Genomic DNA, 14,624 nt, shown 5'->3' on the forward strand with positions numbered 1-14,624 from the left:
CCCTGCTCCGCTCCTCTTGGGGGGAGAGGGCTACCCATGCTAGTAAGGTCGTCAGTGAGAGACCAGACTAAATGGTTCCTGGAGTTAGGCTGCCAGTGTGGGTCAACAGTGCCGCCCGCCAGAGGGATCACCTTCTGGGGTTGTCCTGTGTTGGATGGTTGGGTGTCTGGGCTGGGATGCGCTGGGGAAGGGGGTCTTAGCTCCTCCGTGGGCAAACTTTCAGATCATGTGGGGTTTCTTCTTAAACCGAGAAGCCCCCATGGGGACGAGGTACCCCGCTCGCGGTGGCCAGCGCTCGGTCCCCTCGTATTCCCGGTAGGTGGTTGCTCCTGGCCCCTGCAGCCATTTATTATCAACCCATTATATATGGATATCAACACTAAAAATACAATTGGTCCTCGAGGGGAGGTCGACCAGACCCTCGAGACGTCACCCTCTGGTCGTGATGGTGGTTCTTTGCAAGTGCAGGCTGGAGCTCGCACTCCTGCTGCTGCTACTTATGATGCTGGTAGACCCTGCGAGTCACCTATCAAGTCTTCTGAGATTTCTTATAATCTGGATACGCTTAAGCTGATTGATGTGTTTACATCTCTTTCCTACCATGCCATTCACTCTCTCTTCAAACCATTTGGAACAGTTGCTCGTATCCGTCTAAGATATGATGATGATTGTAGGTCCAATCGGTGTTACGTGACCTTTACTTCTGGCAGCGCTGCCAAAGCCGCTTTTGAGGCAAGGAATTCTCTTTCTCTAGGGGAGGCCAACTGTACTGTTGAGCTGATCCGATCAAATAACGTAATGGATTGTGAAAATGACTATTGCCCCAACATCTTTGATGATGCTGAAGAGCGAGTTCCTAAGGTGCGCCACGCCCCCACACCTTACTGGTTTGTGGCATATTATAGAGAAGGGAGAGGAAACTTCATCCACGCTGCTAGGTATCTAGAGAAAGAAATTGGAGTGCTTCCTGAGGGCAACCTCAAGAAGTATGGTAAAGGTGTGTTAGTTCGAGCAAAGGATCTGACACAGGCCATGATGCTTCTCCATCTACCTTGCCCTTCTAATGGCCTCTTTGAGACCATCAAACCTCATCGAACATTCAATTGCAGCAAAGGGCGTGTCTATAATCAGGATTTGTATGCTTTTTCAGAAGATGACATTCTTGATTTGTGCCCTGATAATGTCCAGCAAGTATCGAAGATCAGAGGAAATAGTAACATGATCGTCTTCACCTTTTATGGTCCTTATCTCCCAGATCGTGTTAAAATTGGCCCTCTGTCCCTTCAAGTAAAACCTTTTGTTGACCGTCCCCTGCAGTGTTACTCATGTTATGAGTTTGGTCACGGGAGGAAGAACTGTACAAATCGTCCCCGGTGCGGTCATTGCTCTGCCCTGGACTCACATCCTACTATTGAGTGTGAGTTGGATCCCTATTGTTTTTACTGCAGGGAGGCTCATTCCCTAAGTTCTCGACAATGTAGGAGGTACTGCCTTGAGCAGGATATTCTTCAGTTGGCTAACTCACAGTTCATTAGCCTGGGTAGTGCCAGACGGGAACTTCTGTTTCGACAAGAGAAGGATGGTGGGGCTAAGACATTTGCCTCCTCCCTCTGCCCTAATTCTTCCAACTCCACATCTGGTTCGGCTTCAGCACCTTCTCACCTTCCTCAACCAACAAAAGTTTCTTCCTGCTCTCTTCCAATTGCTTCTTATATTCCTGTCCGGAATAAGTTTTCCGTTCTGTCAACCGTGTCAGATAGGCCCTCCACATCATCCTCATCTGAAAGACCGGAAACATTAACTACAAGAGTTCATGCCGTAGAAGTCCGTGTCCCCATGGATTCTCCAACAAGAACACCTAAAATATTTACATCGCATCAGAAGCACCTTGGACGTACATGTGAAACGATTGACTTAACAGGCATTCGTCCTAGCCCGGCAGTTGTTTCTCCTGAATCATCAGCTGCCCCCTCTGTTGAGTCCTCAGAGTCTACAAAGGCAATCACACATATACGTTCTCCGACTAAGCAATCTCCAAGTTTTTCATCTCAGTCACACCAGAAACGTCCCCGAGGGTCTACTGAGTCTCTTGACTCAATGAATGTTCCACCTAGCAAGATTCCTCTGGGAGTATCAGATGGCCATCAGCAGAAGACACCCTATTCATATATGAAACGTGCCCCTAATCGAGAGAATAAATTAAACGCTGCTAGGTCTACCTTTTCTTCGGAGTCCCGTGTGCGAGTTCCGGCTACTGCACCAGGTACTTTAGAACGAGTGCCGGTCTCCCCTCTGGAGGCTCGTCAGGGTCCCAGCATTCCCGCAAAACTGTTGACATACCAAGTAAAGTTGGCACCGGGAAGTACAATTCTTCGACTCCCCCAAAACCCCACACTAAATAGTCAACTTCAAGTTCCTCCAGTGGAAGTTTCATCTGTAACTTCTAAGATCCCAGTCACCAAATCTGTTGTTGACAAGTCCGTGAGGAGCCATCGTCTGCCATTGCACACTGATACCAAACGTGCGCCTTCATCTTCCCAACCGAACAAAGGAAAGGTTGGGGCTTCCGACATTAATAGGTAATTTTCCATTCTGACATCTTGCAGTGGAATTGTAAGGGTCTTCGCTCTAGGTCTGAGCAACTAAAAGTTCTGATACATGAATTTGATCCAGGTATCGTTTGTCTCCAGGAGACCATGTTGGGCATTGAGGTATACAATCCTGGATTGAATTATGCCTTTCACGGGTCTCCCCCTCCGCCAGGAAATCGTGCGCATGGGGGTACAGCAATAATTGTTCACAGGTCCTTGCAGCACTCTTCTGTTCAGTTGCAGACAACTCTTCAAGCCATTGCTATTACAGTTGTATTGGAATATTCGCTCACGGTGTGCTCCTTGTATCTTCCACCTGGTGGTGGTTTCAGTGAACATGACATTGAAGACTTAATTCGTCAGCTTCCTGTCCCCTTTCTCCTTCTTGGAGACTTTAACGCCCATAATCCGCTATGGGGTGGTACAATTTTGGATGCTGGTGGGAGGATTACTGTATAGATGACATACTCCAATCACATAATATCTCATTTTACAATGATGGCTCTATGACTTACCACAATGTCTGTAGTGGAGCCTCCTCCGCTGTTGACTTGAGCTTGTGTTCTCCCTCCATCCTGATGGATTTTCGTTGGTCAGTAAATCCTTTTCTGAATGGAAGCGACCATTACCCAATCCATCTAAAGTGTGTGAAAAATGTTCCTGCTCATTCTTCTCCTAGGTGGAGGGAGCGGGAGGCTGATTGGTTGAATTACAAAAACGGTATACTCCTGGCTAGGCCTTTCGAGTCCTTCTGTAGTCACTTGGAAGCCTATGATTACTTTGTTGCTGTGATTATGGGCAGTGCCCGTGTGGCCATCCCTATGTCGAAAGGTAAACCGCGTCGACCTGCGGTCCCCTGGTGGAATAAAACCTGTGCCATACTAAGGAAAATTACGAGAAAGTGCTATCGTCGTTATAAGACCAGAGCCTCAGCTGCTACGCGCCAAATTTACCAACGTGCCATGGCAAAGCAGCGTCGCTACTTTCGAAAGGCCAAGCGGGACTCCTGGATATCTTACATCAACGGCATTAATTCCAAGACTCCCTCTAAGGTTATATGGAGGAAAATTAGAAAGCTTTCAGGCAAATTTATCCCATCTCCCAACCCGACATTGAAAATAGGTGACAACCTCATCACTGATCCTGCTGAGGTTGCAGAGACCTTAGGGAGGCATTTTGCTGATGTCTCCAAGTCCTCTCGAATATCAGGGAATGGTATTCCTGACATGCCTCCACCTTCTCCATCTTCTTCCAACACTGCCTATAATGCTCCATTCACACTTCGGGAACTAGAAGACGTTCTGTCATCGACTACCTCTACATCTCCAGGTGAGGACAACATCCTCTATTCAATGCTTACAAATTTGCCTGTTATGGCTACGAAGTTCCTCCTAAAGATCATTAACAAAATTTGGGAAACGGGCATTTTTCCTGCCAGTTGGAGAGTTTCCCTCATCATTCCCACCAGCAAGCCAAACAAAAATCCCCTTTTGGCCACCACCTATAGGCCTATCGCATTGACCAGCTGTGTTTGTAAGATGATGGAAAAGCTAGTTAATGCAAGGTTAGTGTGGTACTTAGAATCCGAAAAGCTGCTTTTTCCTTACCAATTTGGGTTTTGGAAGAACCGTTCGACATTAGACCCCCTCCTGATCCTCTCAAATAAAATCCAGCAAAGCTTTGCCAGCCATTGTCAGACTATTGGGGTGTTCTTTGACCTCGAGAAGGTGTATGACACAACCAGGCACACTAGTATCCTTCTTCAGCTGTCTCGATATGGCATAGAGGGAAATATGTTTCGCTTTATCCGTTCCTTCTTGTCGGAACGTTACATTAAGGTTCGTGTCGGAAATGTTGTATCCAGCCCTTATAGGCAAGAGGAGGGTGTTCCCCAAGGCAGCATTCTTAGTGTCATCTGTTTCGCTGTGGCTATCAATGGAGTTCTCGATCAGATTTCCCGCCCTGTGTTGGGCTCCCTGTATGCTGATGATTTGGCAATTTGTGTGTCTGGCTACGACGCAGTTGAGATTAGTCATCACCTGCAGAAGTCCATATACACTATTTGTCGTTGGGCTGATGATAATGGTTTTTGCTTTTCACCTTCCAAGACTGTTGCAGTCCGCTTCACCAGAAGCACACACCAGGAGGTTGTCCCACACTTAAAGTTAAACAACGACATCATCCCTTTTGAGAAGGAGGTTAAGTTTCTGGGTATGATCTTTGACTCACGTCTCTCCTGGTCACAGCACATTGATTATCTGAAGCTTAAAGTCAAGAAATCATTAAATATCCTTAGGGTGGTTTCTGGTTTTGATTGGGGTGCTGATAGGAACTCCCTTCTCAGGCTCTATAACTCTTTGTGCCGGTCACAGATTGACCACGCATGCCAAATTTATTCCTCTGCATGTAAGACCAAACTTCATGAACTTGATGTGCTCCACAATACGGGACTACGACTGTGCTCGGGTGCGTACCGCACTTCCCCTGTGGAGAGTTTATATGTAGATACAGACCAGCTTCCTCTGGACTTACGCAGGCATGAGTTAGGGCTTCGCTACATTGCACGAATTAAGAGCAATCGTTACACCAATCCTTGTGTTGATGTTCTGTTGCAGTGTGACCAGTCTAAGTTCTGTGGTCCTAGAGCCTCTATACCATTCCAGATTCGCATGCTTCCTGTGGGTGCCGCATCACTGAGGGAGCAAAAAATTGAACCAGTAAGCTACAGCAGTCTCCCTCCTTGGCTAATTCCAGAACCTAATGTGTGTCCCAAAACCATACGTAGAAAAATCCTTTCTAATGAAGAAACTAAATCGAAGTTTTTGCGTCATGACCTTCTCCACAGAGACTCAGTAAAGTTGTATACTGATGGCTCAAAGTCACCCCTTGGTGTAGGCTGTGCTGTCGTCCATGAAGGGGGTGTACGTCTTGGACGGCTTTCTAATAATGCGTCTGTTCTCACTGCTGAACTAACTGCTATTGAGAAGGCTCTTGAAGAGGCTTACTCAATGCCAGGAAAGTCATTTACAATATATTCAGACTCCTATGGAAGCTTGACCGCCATTAAGCAGTTTAACACATTCCACCCTATAATAAGGAAGATTCAGTCTTGGCTTTGGCACCTGGCTACAAAGTATAAATTTGTTTCATTCTGCTGGATACCGTCACATGTTAATCTCTATTGGAACGAATTTGCTGACAAAGAGGCAAAATCGGCATGTTCTCTTCCTTCTGTTGGGTATAATAAGGTTCCCTATTCTGATTTGAAGACCGTTATCCGTAACTTTGTTTGGTCTGAGTGGCAGGCGAGATGGGCTTCCCCCTCCCTGGCCAATAACACGAAGTATAAAGAGATTCGGCCATCGGTTTATGCCTGGTCATCCTCTTCTCAGGCTTGTCGGGGTTTTGAGGCGAGGTTGACTAGGCTGCGAATTGGCCATACACGTTTGACTCATGGGTTCCTTTTGGACCGTGGGGTCCCACCGCAGTGTGACATCTGTCAAGTCACAATAACTTGCAGGCATTTCTTATTGGAATGTCCGACCTATGCCCGCTCTCGGGCAAAATTTTTAACAAATAGGGGATCCCTATCAGCTGTTTTAGGTAATAGGGCAAATGTTTCTAGCCTTATGGCATTTTTAAAGGAGACAGGGCTATACTGCAAGCTGTGATTGGTGTTGTCATAGTTATGTTTTAGGGCTTGCTGACAACATCTGTTTTCATTTTACCTACGATTTTAGTTGCATGGTTATTGTGTAGTAGTTTTCTCAATTTTTATACTCATTCTTTTAAACTATCGTCTTTCATATCTCACTCATCAAAGCGCTGAATGACCTATCAGGTCCCAGTGCTTGGCCTTTGGCCTAAACTTCATATTCCATTCCATTCCATTCACAATGCACACCAATCACTATACTGTATACATTCACACCATACAATCGATAGAGAGTTGGCCTGCAGTCCTGACGGACCCGGGTTCAAATCCCGCTGAGGCAGGGAACAGTTTAAGGATTTGAATTTCATTAAATCAAACTTTACTGATCTACCAGAAGACCCGCCGACATGTCGTAAAAATACCCCCGCTAATACCAATACATCAGTCCTATATGAGACAGCCCTAGCATGTATTCAGTATGGATGATGGGTGTTAGCGCCGAAGTGGTGACATGTAGAGGTGTGCGGTACGTAGGAGGACTACTGGGCCTTGAAATCAGGCTGTGAAGCCTATGCCCAGAGTCGGTCACATTTAAAAAAACACACACACACACACACACACACACACACACACACACGATACACCTTACGCACAACAGTTTGCTACTGGCTTTGATACACCTGGTAATGTTCAGGAGAACATAACCCAGGTAAATCTTTGCAGGGAGGGCAGTATTTTCTTGTCCACTTATTCTTACCCTTAGTAGTACAGATCCTGCACCGTCTACGTGGCCTACGTGTGTTTGCTATGCTCAGTATTGTCATTAGTCCATGAACCAGAGGTGTGGCTGAAGCTCCAGAGGTGCTGGGTTGTGCACCTGCTACTGGCGTTCGGGGTGGTGCACCTGTTGCCGGCGGTGGTGGTCATGCACCTGATGCTAGCGGTGGGGGTGGGGGTCTAGGTTTTTTCTTGGGAAGTTGTTCTTCCCATGCCACACACAAGCTGGCATACCCCAGACTGTACTCTTGTAACATCTCATGAACAAGAAGTTTTATGAAATCACTGCACCCAATGTTACGCTGATGTAAGTTCTGATATATTACTCTAGCATTGAGTACAATTCTAGACATCATGTGTACTCCAATTTTCTTGAACCATACGTAAGATTTTCTGGTTGGATCATGTGGTTCTAACAGCTGATCAACCATATCAACTGCACCCATTTGTTCATTGTAGTGATAAATAGGCAGGGGTTTCTGCAGCATCTCCCTGCTCCCTCCTCTAACATGATGTGTTTGTTCTTTGTACCCTGCTTTGTACTTGGTTGTGGTAACATGGACCAATCTTCTATCACAAAATTTGACAATCAGAATATCCTCTTTTCACCCAAATACACCCTGCTTTTTCTGAATTTTCTGGCTTGAGATAACATCAGGCACACCTCTGTTTGGCCGAATGGTCCCAGTAGTAAGAGTGTTCTTGGTCAATAAATATTCTGCCAGATGAAGGGAAGAGTACCACTTGTCTAAGACAACATGCCTCCCCTTATTTAGAAGTGGTTGCATCAGGTATACTGGCACACACTCAGACTTGCTGAGAACAGCAAGCTGTGGGTCTTGCCTCATCTCCTCATATGTGGCAGGTGTATATAAACAAAAATTCCATGTGTAACCCCTTGCATTACTAGAACTAGGACACAGTGCATAAAGTTTCAGACCAAAGCTCTTGCGTTTTGTTTTTATGAACTGTCTAAAGTGTAATCTACCTTTGAACAAAATCAGTGACTCGTCCACAACAAGGTCTTCACCTGCAGAGAAATATTCCACGCACTTGACACGTAGCAACTGGAAATATGTACTAAGTCTTATCATGGGGACCCTAGGCTTAGCATCATCAGGGTGTGAAAATCTTATAAATCTAAGAATCTGAGAGAATCTGTTACAACTCATTACAGCTTCAAAAACAGGTGGTCCCTGGCACAAAACTGATGTACTCCAGCAGTCTGATATCTTGGGATAAATGTGTTACTCCCATAAGTAGCTGCAGTGAAATGAAAGTACAGTATACATTTCTTCCTCTGTAACATCTGATCTCTTTTTACCTATAAATGTCTTACGACTTACATTGGGGTTGTCTCGGAAAAAATATGCAGCACGTGTATTTGTCCAGAGACATAGAGCAGCAATCATATCTTTCCCCATATGTATCTGAAAACAGTCAAGGACACTCATAGGATGGCTTTGATGTTATAGAATAATACTTGGATGTACATCAGGAAAATCAATGTCACATGTAGGGAGAGGGTTATGTCTGGTGTCAGAAAAAGGGTCAGAAAGAAGTGCAAAGTGTGTGGTTGTGCTGGCAACTGCACTGGTTGGGGAGGGAGGGGGGCTACGTGACAAGTCACTGACCGCAGACAACGTCTCAATACTCGCGTCATCACTACTCTTAGTTTCAACTTCGCTAACATTGTCTGGGTCAAATTCAGTATCACCACCTTCCATTGAATCATCAGAGAACTCAAAATCACTCACTCACCCACCGTCATATTCACCCTTGCTATCAGACGGTGGTAGCTGCTCCATAGTTGCGTAATGAATCACACAGTATGCTCCCCTCACACAATGCAAGTGGTACTGAATTTGAGGGAAGCCAGTGACTGATATATATAGTCCTGGGAGGCATGTGTTGCCAAATATATGGGGTGTTAATTTGGTAAATATAAATGAAATATTATGATTGGGGTGTAGAAATTGCATCACAGAATTGGCAGTACGTGAGTGGTCGAAGTTCATGACATTTCATTGACATATGGATCGCACCACCAGGGGCTGGAGCTCTTTGTTTACAAACACAGACACAACTACCACCATGTGGATGCACATTACCCATAAACCGAGTCCTTGGGAGCCCTGTACACACACAGGTTATAACTGAATCATATTCATGTCACAGGGGGCAGACCTGGTAGGGCACATGTGCATGAAATTGTGACATGCACGTTACACGCAACACATTTCCGGTAAAGATGGGGTTAATAGTATGGGGTGCTGTGTTGCATTCTGGACAGGCATCAACAACGGAGTTGTCCAGCCTCTTCTGGTAACTTAAGAGGGCTGGATGATGCCCACATCTCAGCCTGGCCAAGTGGACCCTGTCCTCACAAGGGAGATAGGATTCAGAGTGGTGGATATCAAGAGGCCGTGCATGCAGCTGTGTGTTGTCTGTAACCCGTTAACTGCTCTATACAGCCTGGGCTGTTCCAAGTGCAACTGCTCAATACAGCCCTGGCTGCGCTGGTGAATTTCGGATATAGTGCCATGGTGAGCAAGGCTGACCCATGCAAGCATGTTTGAGCCTTCAAAACCGAAACTGAAACCGAAAAAGAAAACGAAAACCATACATTCCAATAGGGAATCAGACACTTTGATGTTCATCCATGGCTTTACCAAGGTAAATACAGTATTGGGATAATATTTCGTTACTGTGTGACTTTACACTCCCTCTTTTGTCTTTCTTTCCTTCATTCTTTCCTGTTCCTTCTGCCTATGGGTGACTCTACACTGAGTGACAGGCCAAATGGTTTCCTGTTCACCAGGAAACCATTTACTACGCTTTGTGGTAACCATACAACCAAATTATGGCGCCTGGTGGTTTAGTGGGTAATTGCAGCACTCCAGTCGGATTTAGCCAGTGAAGGTTTATATCCAAGGAGTGGTTGGGGTTATTGCTTACATAATGCCACTCAAAAATGAGTGAGGCTGGTCGCTCTCATCTTAAATGTCAGGACCAACTTGCCTAGCCCCGGGCTCTTACGCTCCTCATGGGGCAACGTAGGTTTGGATGATTAATGGATGGATGGATATACTTTGGCACGTGTTCTCTCAATTCCGAAGACAAAATTTGGCCTTTGGGAAATTTCATTTTTATCCCTATGTTTGCAAACCACGGACACCTCCAAAAAACCGCCTTGGGCAGTTACCGGGTTAAGTGACTGAATGGAGCGGCGAGTGATTTGAGTATGGATATGCTTCTGGAAGCTGGTCTGAGGAGGGCAAAGGGGGAGAGATGACAGTATTTGTGTATGATATCGTGTGCTGGGTGTTGTTTTGATGTTCCTTGGTGTGTGTGGGTGTGTTGCCATGTAGTGTAGTGGATGTTATGGGCTTGTGGAGGCTGCAGCGAGAATTTGGGTGCCTCTCATGTCTAGGTGATGCTTGACTTTGAGGACTTTGGTTTCTTGGTGTCGGTGGTCTGTGGGTGTAGTAGCTGTGCAGCCTGTGATTATTTTTAGGGCCTTGTTCTGGATGGTCTGTAGAGTGTTGTAGTGTGTTTTAGCGAGGTTAGGAGCCCAAGCAGGGCTTGCATAATTCATCACTGAACGTATATATTGTTTGTATACTGTGGTGGTGGTTACTTTGTTGTGTCCAAATGTTGTGTGGGCAAGTGACCTCAGGGCATTGAGTCTTGTTATTTTATTTTTAATGTTTGTGATGTGTTGTTTAAAAGACACTGATGTATGTTACACCAAGGATTTTGTGAGTGTGTGTGTGATAGGGGAGTGTTGTTTATGGTGAGGTGTGGAATGTGACTGTGCTCTGCTGTCCAGTTTGTGAGAAGGGTCACTGTACATTTGGTTAGGGCTATTTTGATCCTGTTTGTTGTGAACCATTTGTGTAGTGTGTTGAGGTAAGGTTGGAGGATGTGTGCAGCTGTGTTTGCATTTTGGTGTGTACATGTGTGTGTTATATCATCTGCATAGGAAGCTATTGTGTATCTGTGGTGTGTGGGGTGTGGGTATGTCGTGCATGTGTAGGTTAAAGAGTGTAGGGGACAAAACAGATCCTTGGAGGACCCCATTTGTGAAGTTTCTGATGTTCGAAGACTGACCACAAATGTTATATGTGCACATTTGCCTGCTAAGTAGTTTGCCAGCCATCTTTTTGTGTTATTGTGCATGTTTGTGTTGCGTATTTTGTTTGTGAGGTTGTGGCAGGGGATGGCATCAAAAGCTTTGCTGATGTCTAGTGTGACTAGGAGTGTTCTGTGTGGTGGCCCAACTGAATTCATGCCATCAAAAACTCTGTCTAAGGTCTGTAAGAAGGGTGTTTGTGGAGTGCAGCGACCTAAAGCCATGTTGTGATGGGCCTAGGGGTGTGTGAGATGTAACAAATTGTAGTACCAGTCATTCAGTGGCTTAAGAGGGGGTACAGTGGAGTGTGATGGGGTGGTGTGAGGAAGGTAACGTGGGGTCTTTTTGGGTTTAGGGATAGTGATGATAATGCCATGCTTCCAGATGTTGGGTACTGTGTTGTGTGAGTAGCTGTAGTTTGATATGTTGGTGAGTGCTTGTATGCCTTGTGGTCCAAGGTGTTTGAGGTGAATGTTGCTTATGTTGTCTGGTCCACACGCAGATGAATGCTCAAGGTTGCTGATGATGTGCTTCGTATGGTTGTAAGTGAAAGGTACGTAGTTTGGGTCTGTGGGAAACTCTCTCCTATGTCGGATAATACGTCAGATGTTGTGATGGGGGTTTAGATGGCTGACATGTGAAAAGTGATTGATGAGAGTGTTTGCTTGTTGTTTGTTTGAAGGTATGGTGTCTGTTGTTGTGATGGCAGCATGTGATTGTGTAGTGTTACGGTTGGAATGTGTGATGCTGTTTAGTGTTTTGTAGAGTTTGCTGATGTTTGTTTTGTGGTCAAGTGTGTGGAGATAATTTTTCCAGTTTAGTGTTTGCTGTTCTGATATTTTATTGTTTATTTGAGTGTTGAGTTCTTGTATTTATTGTACGGTGTCTTGCATATGAGGTGTTGGAGAGTGTCGTAGTGTGTCCCATTGTCTGATGAGGCCTTTAATTTCTGGTGTGAAGTTGGGGTTGTGTCTCTTTCTGTTGCCTCTAGGGATATGTCTTTTGTTTGCATTTTGTATAATTGTATTGAAAGTGTGCACAGCGGTGTTGATGTTTGTGATGGTTGTACTGTTTAATGTTTTGAAATGTTCTGTTTTAGTTATGAAGGCCTCCCAGTTGGCTGTCGTATAATTAGTGTATGTGTGTCTGTGGCCAGCTGGGGTGATGCTGGTTTTGGTAGTGATGATAATTGGGAGGTGATCAGATCCAATGGTTTTGTCCACTCTCCAGGATGTTGTGGGGGCGAGGTTTGGGGAACAGAAGGTGATGTCTGGGGATGATGGGAGGTAGAGGGCTTGGTGTAGGATATGGGTATGTTGATGTAGATTATTCAGTATGAGATGATGATCTGTCTGGGATTGTAGTACCAGCCCTCTATCTGTGTCAGGATTGCTTACATGCCAGACCGACGCCTTGGCGTTGAAATCACCACCCAGGATGACATTGGGCATATTAGTGATGTTGTGTATTTGTGGAGAGTAATTGTGTGGTACTGTGGGGGACGATTGGGGGGGAATGTATGTGTTGGCGATTGTTATGTGTGATTTGTTACCAGTGCATATATTAATTGATTGTATTTCAGTTTTGGTGTCATGTAGGGGGAGAAGTGACTTTGTGTGTGCACTGGAATCTGAGAAGTTAATGGATGTGTGTACCAGGGTGATGAGTCTACCACCACTGTTGTCAGCCTGGTCGTGTCGAATGGTGGTGAAATTATGAAATGTAGGTGTTTTTTGTGTTCTGTTTAGTTTTGTATCTTGTAAGATGGCAATGTTTATGTTTTGTTGTTTGATGAATTGTGTGAGTTCTTGTTTTTTGGTGTTTATGCCATCTATGTTTAATTGAAAGATGTTTTATGTTGTGTGCGCGATGTGTGTTGGCTGCTGTAGCACGGGGGAGAGGTGGTGGTGTGGGTGGAGGGGAAGGGGTAGGAGAAGGTTGTGGTGGAGGTAAGGGTTGGGGTGGATTAGGATGGGGTGGAATGGGAGGGGTTGGAGGATTGGATGGTGAAGGAAGGATCGGTGGGTTAGGTTGAGGAGGTGTGGAGGAAGTAGGAGTAGGGTTGGTGGGGGGGTTAGTGGGTGGGGGGAAGGAGCATAGGGAGCAGGTCCAGGTGTTTGTGCAATGTTGTCTGGATGCAAGTGTTGTGCAGGTGTAATGGGTCCAGTTCTTGCAGGATTTGCATTGAACTGAACCTTATGTCTGTCGGCACGACATGATAGGTTTAGAGCATGTTGGACATATGTATTTGTTGAAATTGTTGGTGGGTCCTGGATTGCTCTCAATGTTAAGTATTGTACGTGTACCTGCCTTATTGGTATTTTCATAATACAGAGGGTTATTCAACAGCTGGATGGATGGATTGCCCGGACATTCCCTAGCCAAGCTTCCAACCTAGGCAGCTTCCTGGATCCTCTTGCTGACAAGGTGCTGGTGGCCATGCTTTTCCTGTCCCTTACATATGTTGGACTCATTCCATGTGAGTTATTGGTGTAGAGAGAGGGAGGGAGGAAGGGTGTATACTGCACTGTAAGTTAGCTGTTAATGTACTGTATTTGTGCAGATATCCCCTCTATATCATTAATATGTTGATGAAAGGTCAGTCATAAACACCAGTAGCATCAAAATAGGTTACTATGATAAATCAGAGCTCATTATATTAACTGTATTAGTGTGATTTATTTTATTTTGTTCTGGCTTTCTGCATATGATTTTATTCAGCTAAGAAAATCTCTCTTGTACTTATGGTGTTAGAAACAGTCTTTCTGAATCTTTTCAGTACAGTGAATTTTCCTATATTCTTGCTGCCTCCAGATGGTTTTATTCAGTTAGAAAAGATATCATACAGAAAGAATTATTTTAGATAATAGATATGCCTACACTTGGTACCATAACCCTTAAACAGCAGGCAAATTCACAGTTTACACCTCTCTTTAGCTTGTTTTCTTTCATTTAATGGAAGGGGTGCTGTACAAAACTAAGAACATAATTAAAAGCTACATTTTTCCATATGCTAATAGACACCAAGAATTTCTCTGTAGTATTCTTCAGCTTACTGTGACGACAAGTTTAGTATAATAACTTGGCTATTTCTGCTGGTGGGTGGGAGGGGCAGATATTAGAGACCAGAGGGTCTCTGAGACTTACTGTTCAATGACTCAGCCATGACCAACTGGGATATCAATAGAACCACCATATGTAATGAAGAAAATGGAGGGGGGGGGGGGAAGAGGGAAAGTGTTTATATCATTTGATGCTCCCCTTGGTGCAAGGGTTAGGGCAGAGGTCAGCAACCCTTAAAGCTAGAGGAGCCATTTATTTTGAAGTTTCATAAAAATTCAGTACTCTTGGAGCCACGATACAAAAAATTGTCTCATAAATCGAAATCTACAGTACTTCTAAATCTAAACAAAACATTACGGTGATATTGTTCGATTTGCATATATTCACAAAGCGAATCTCTCTC

At 44.9% G+C, this 14,624-nt stretch overlaps 1 protein-coding gene across 1 annotated transcript in view; it reads left to right on the plus strand.

The window, feature by feature from the left end:
• Window positions 1-14,624, plus strand: part of CLS (cardiolipin synthase) — an 85,446-nt gene that overhangs the window by 60,393 nt on the left and 10,429 nt on the right. The window contains exon 5 of the mRNA XM_080278074.1: window positions 13,508-13,637. Within this exon, the coding sequence (XP_080134200.1) occupies window positions 13,508-13,637 (130 nt within the window). The remainder of the gene's footprint in view (window positions 1-13,507; window positions 13,638-14,624) is intronic.

The sequence above is a fragment of the Coenobita brevimanus genome, chromosome 72 (genome assembly GCF_032717465.1).
Source record: "Coenobita brevimanus isolate Jiangsu-jjx chromosome 72, ASM3271746v2, whole genome shotgun sequence".
In the NCBI taxonomy this organism is placed as follows: Eukaryota; Metazoa; Arthropoda; class Malacostraca; order Decapoda; family Coenobitidae; genus Coenobita; species Coenobita brevimanus.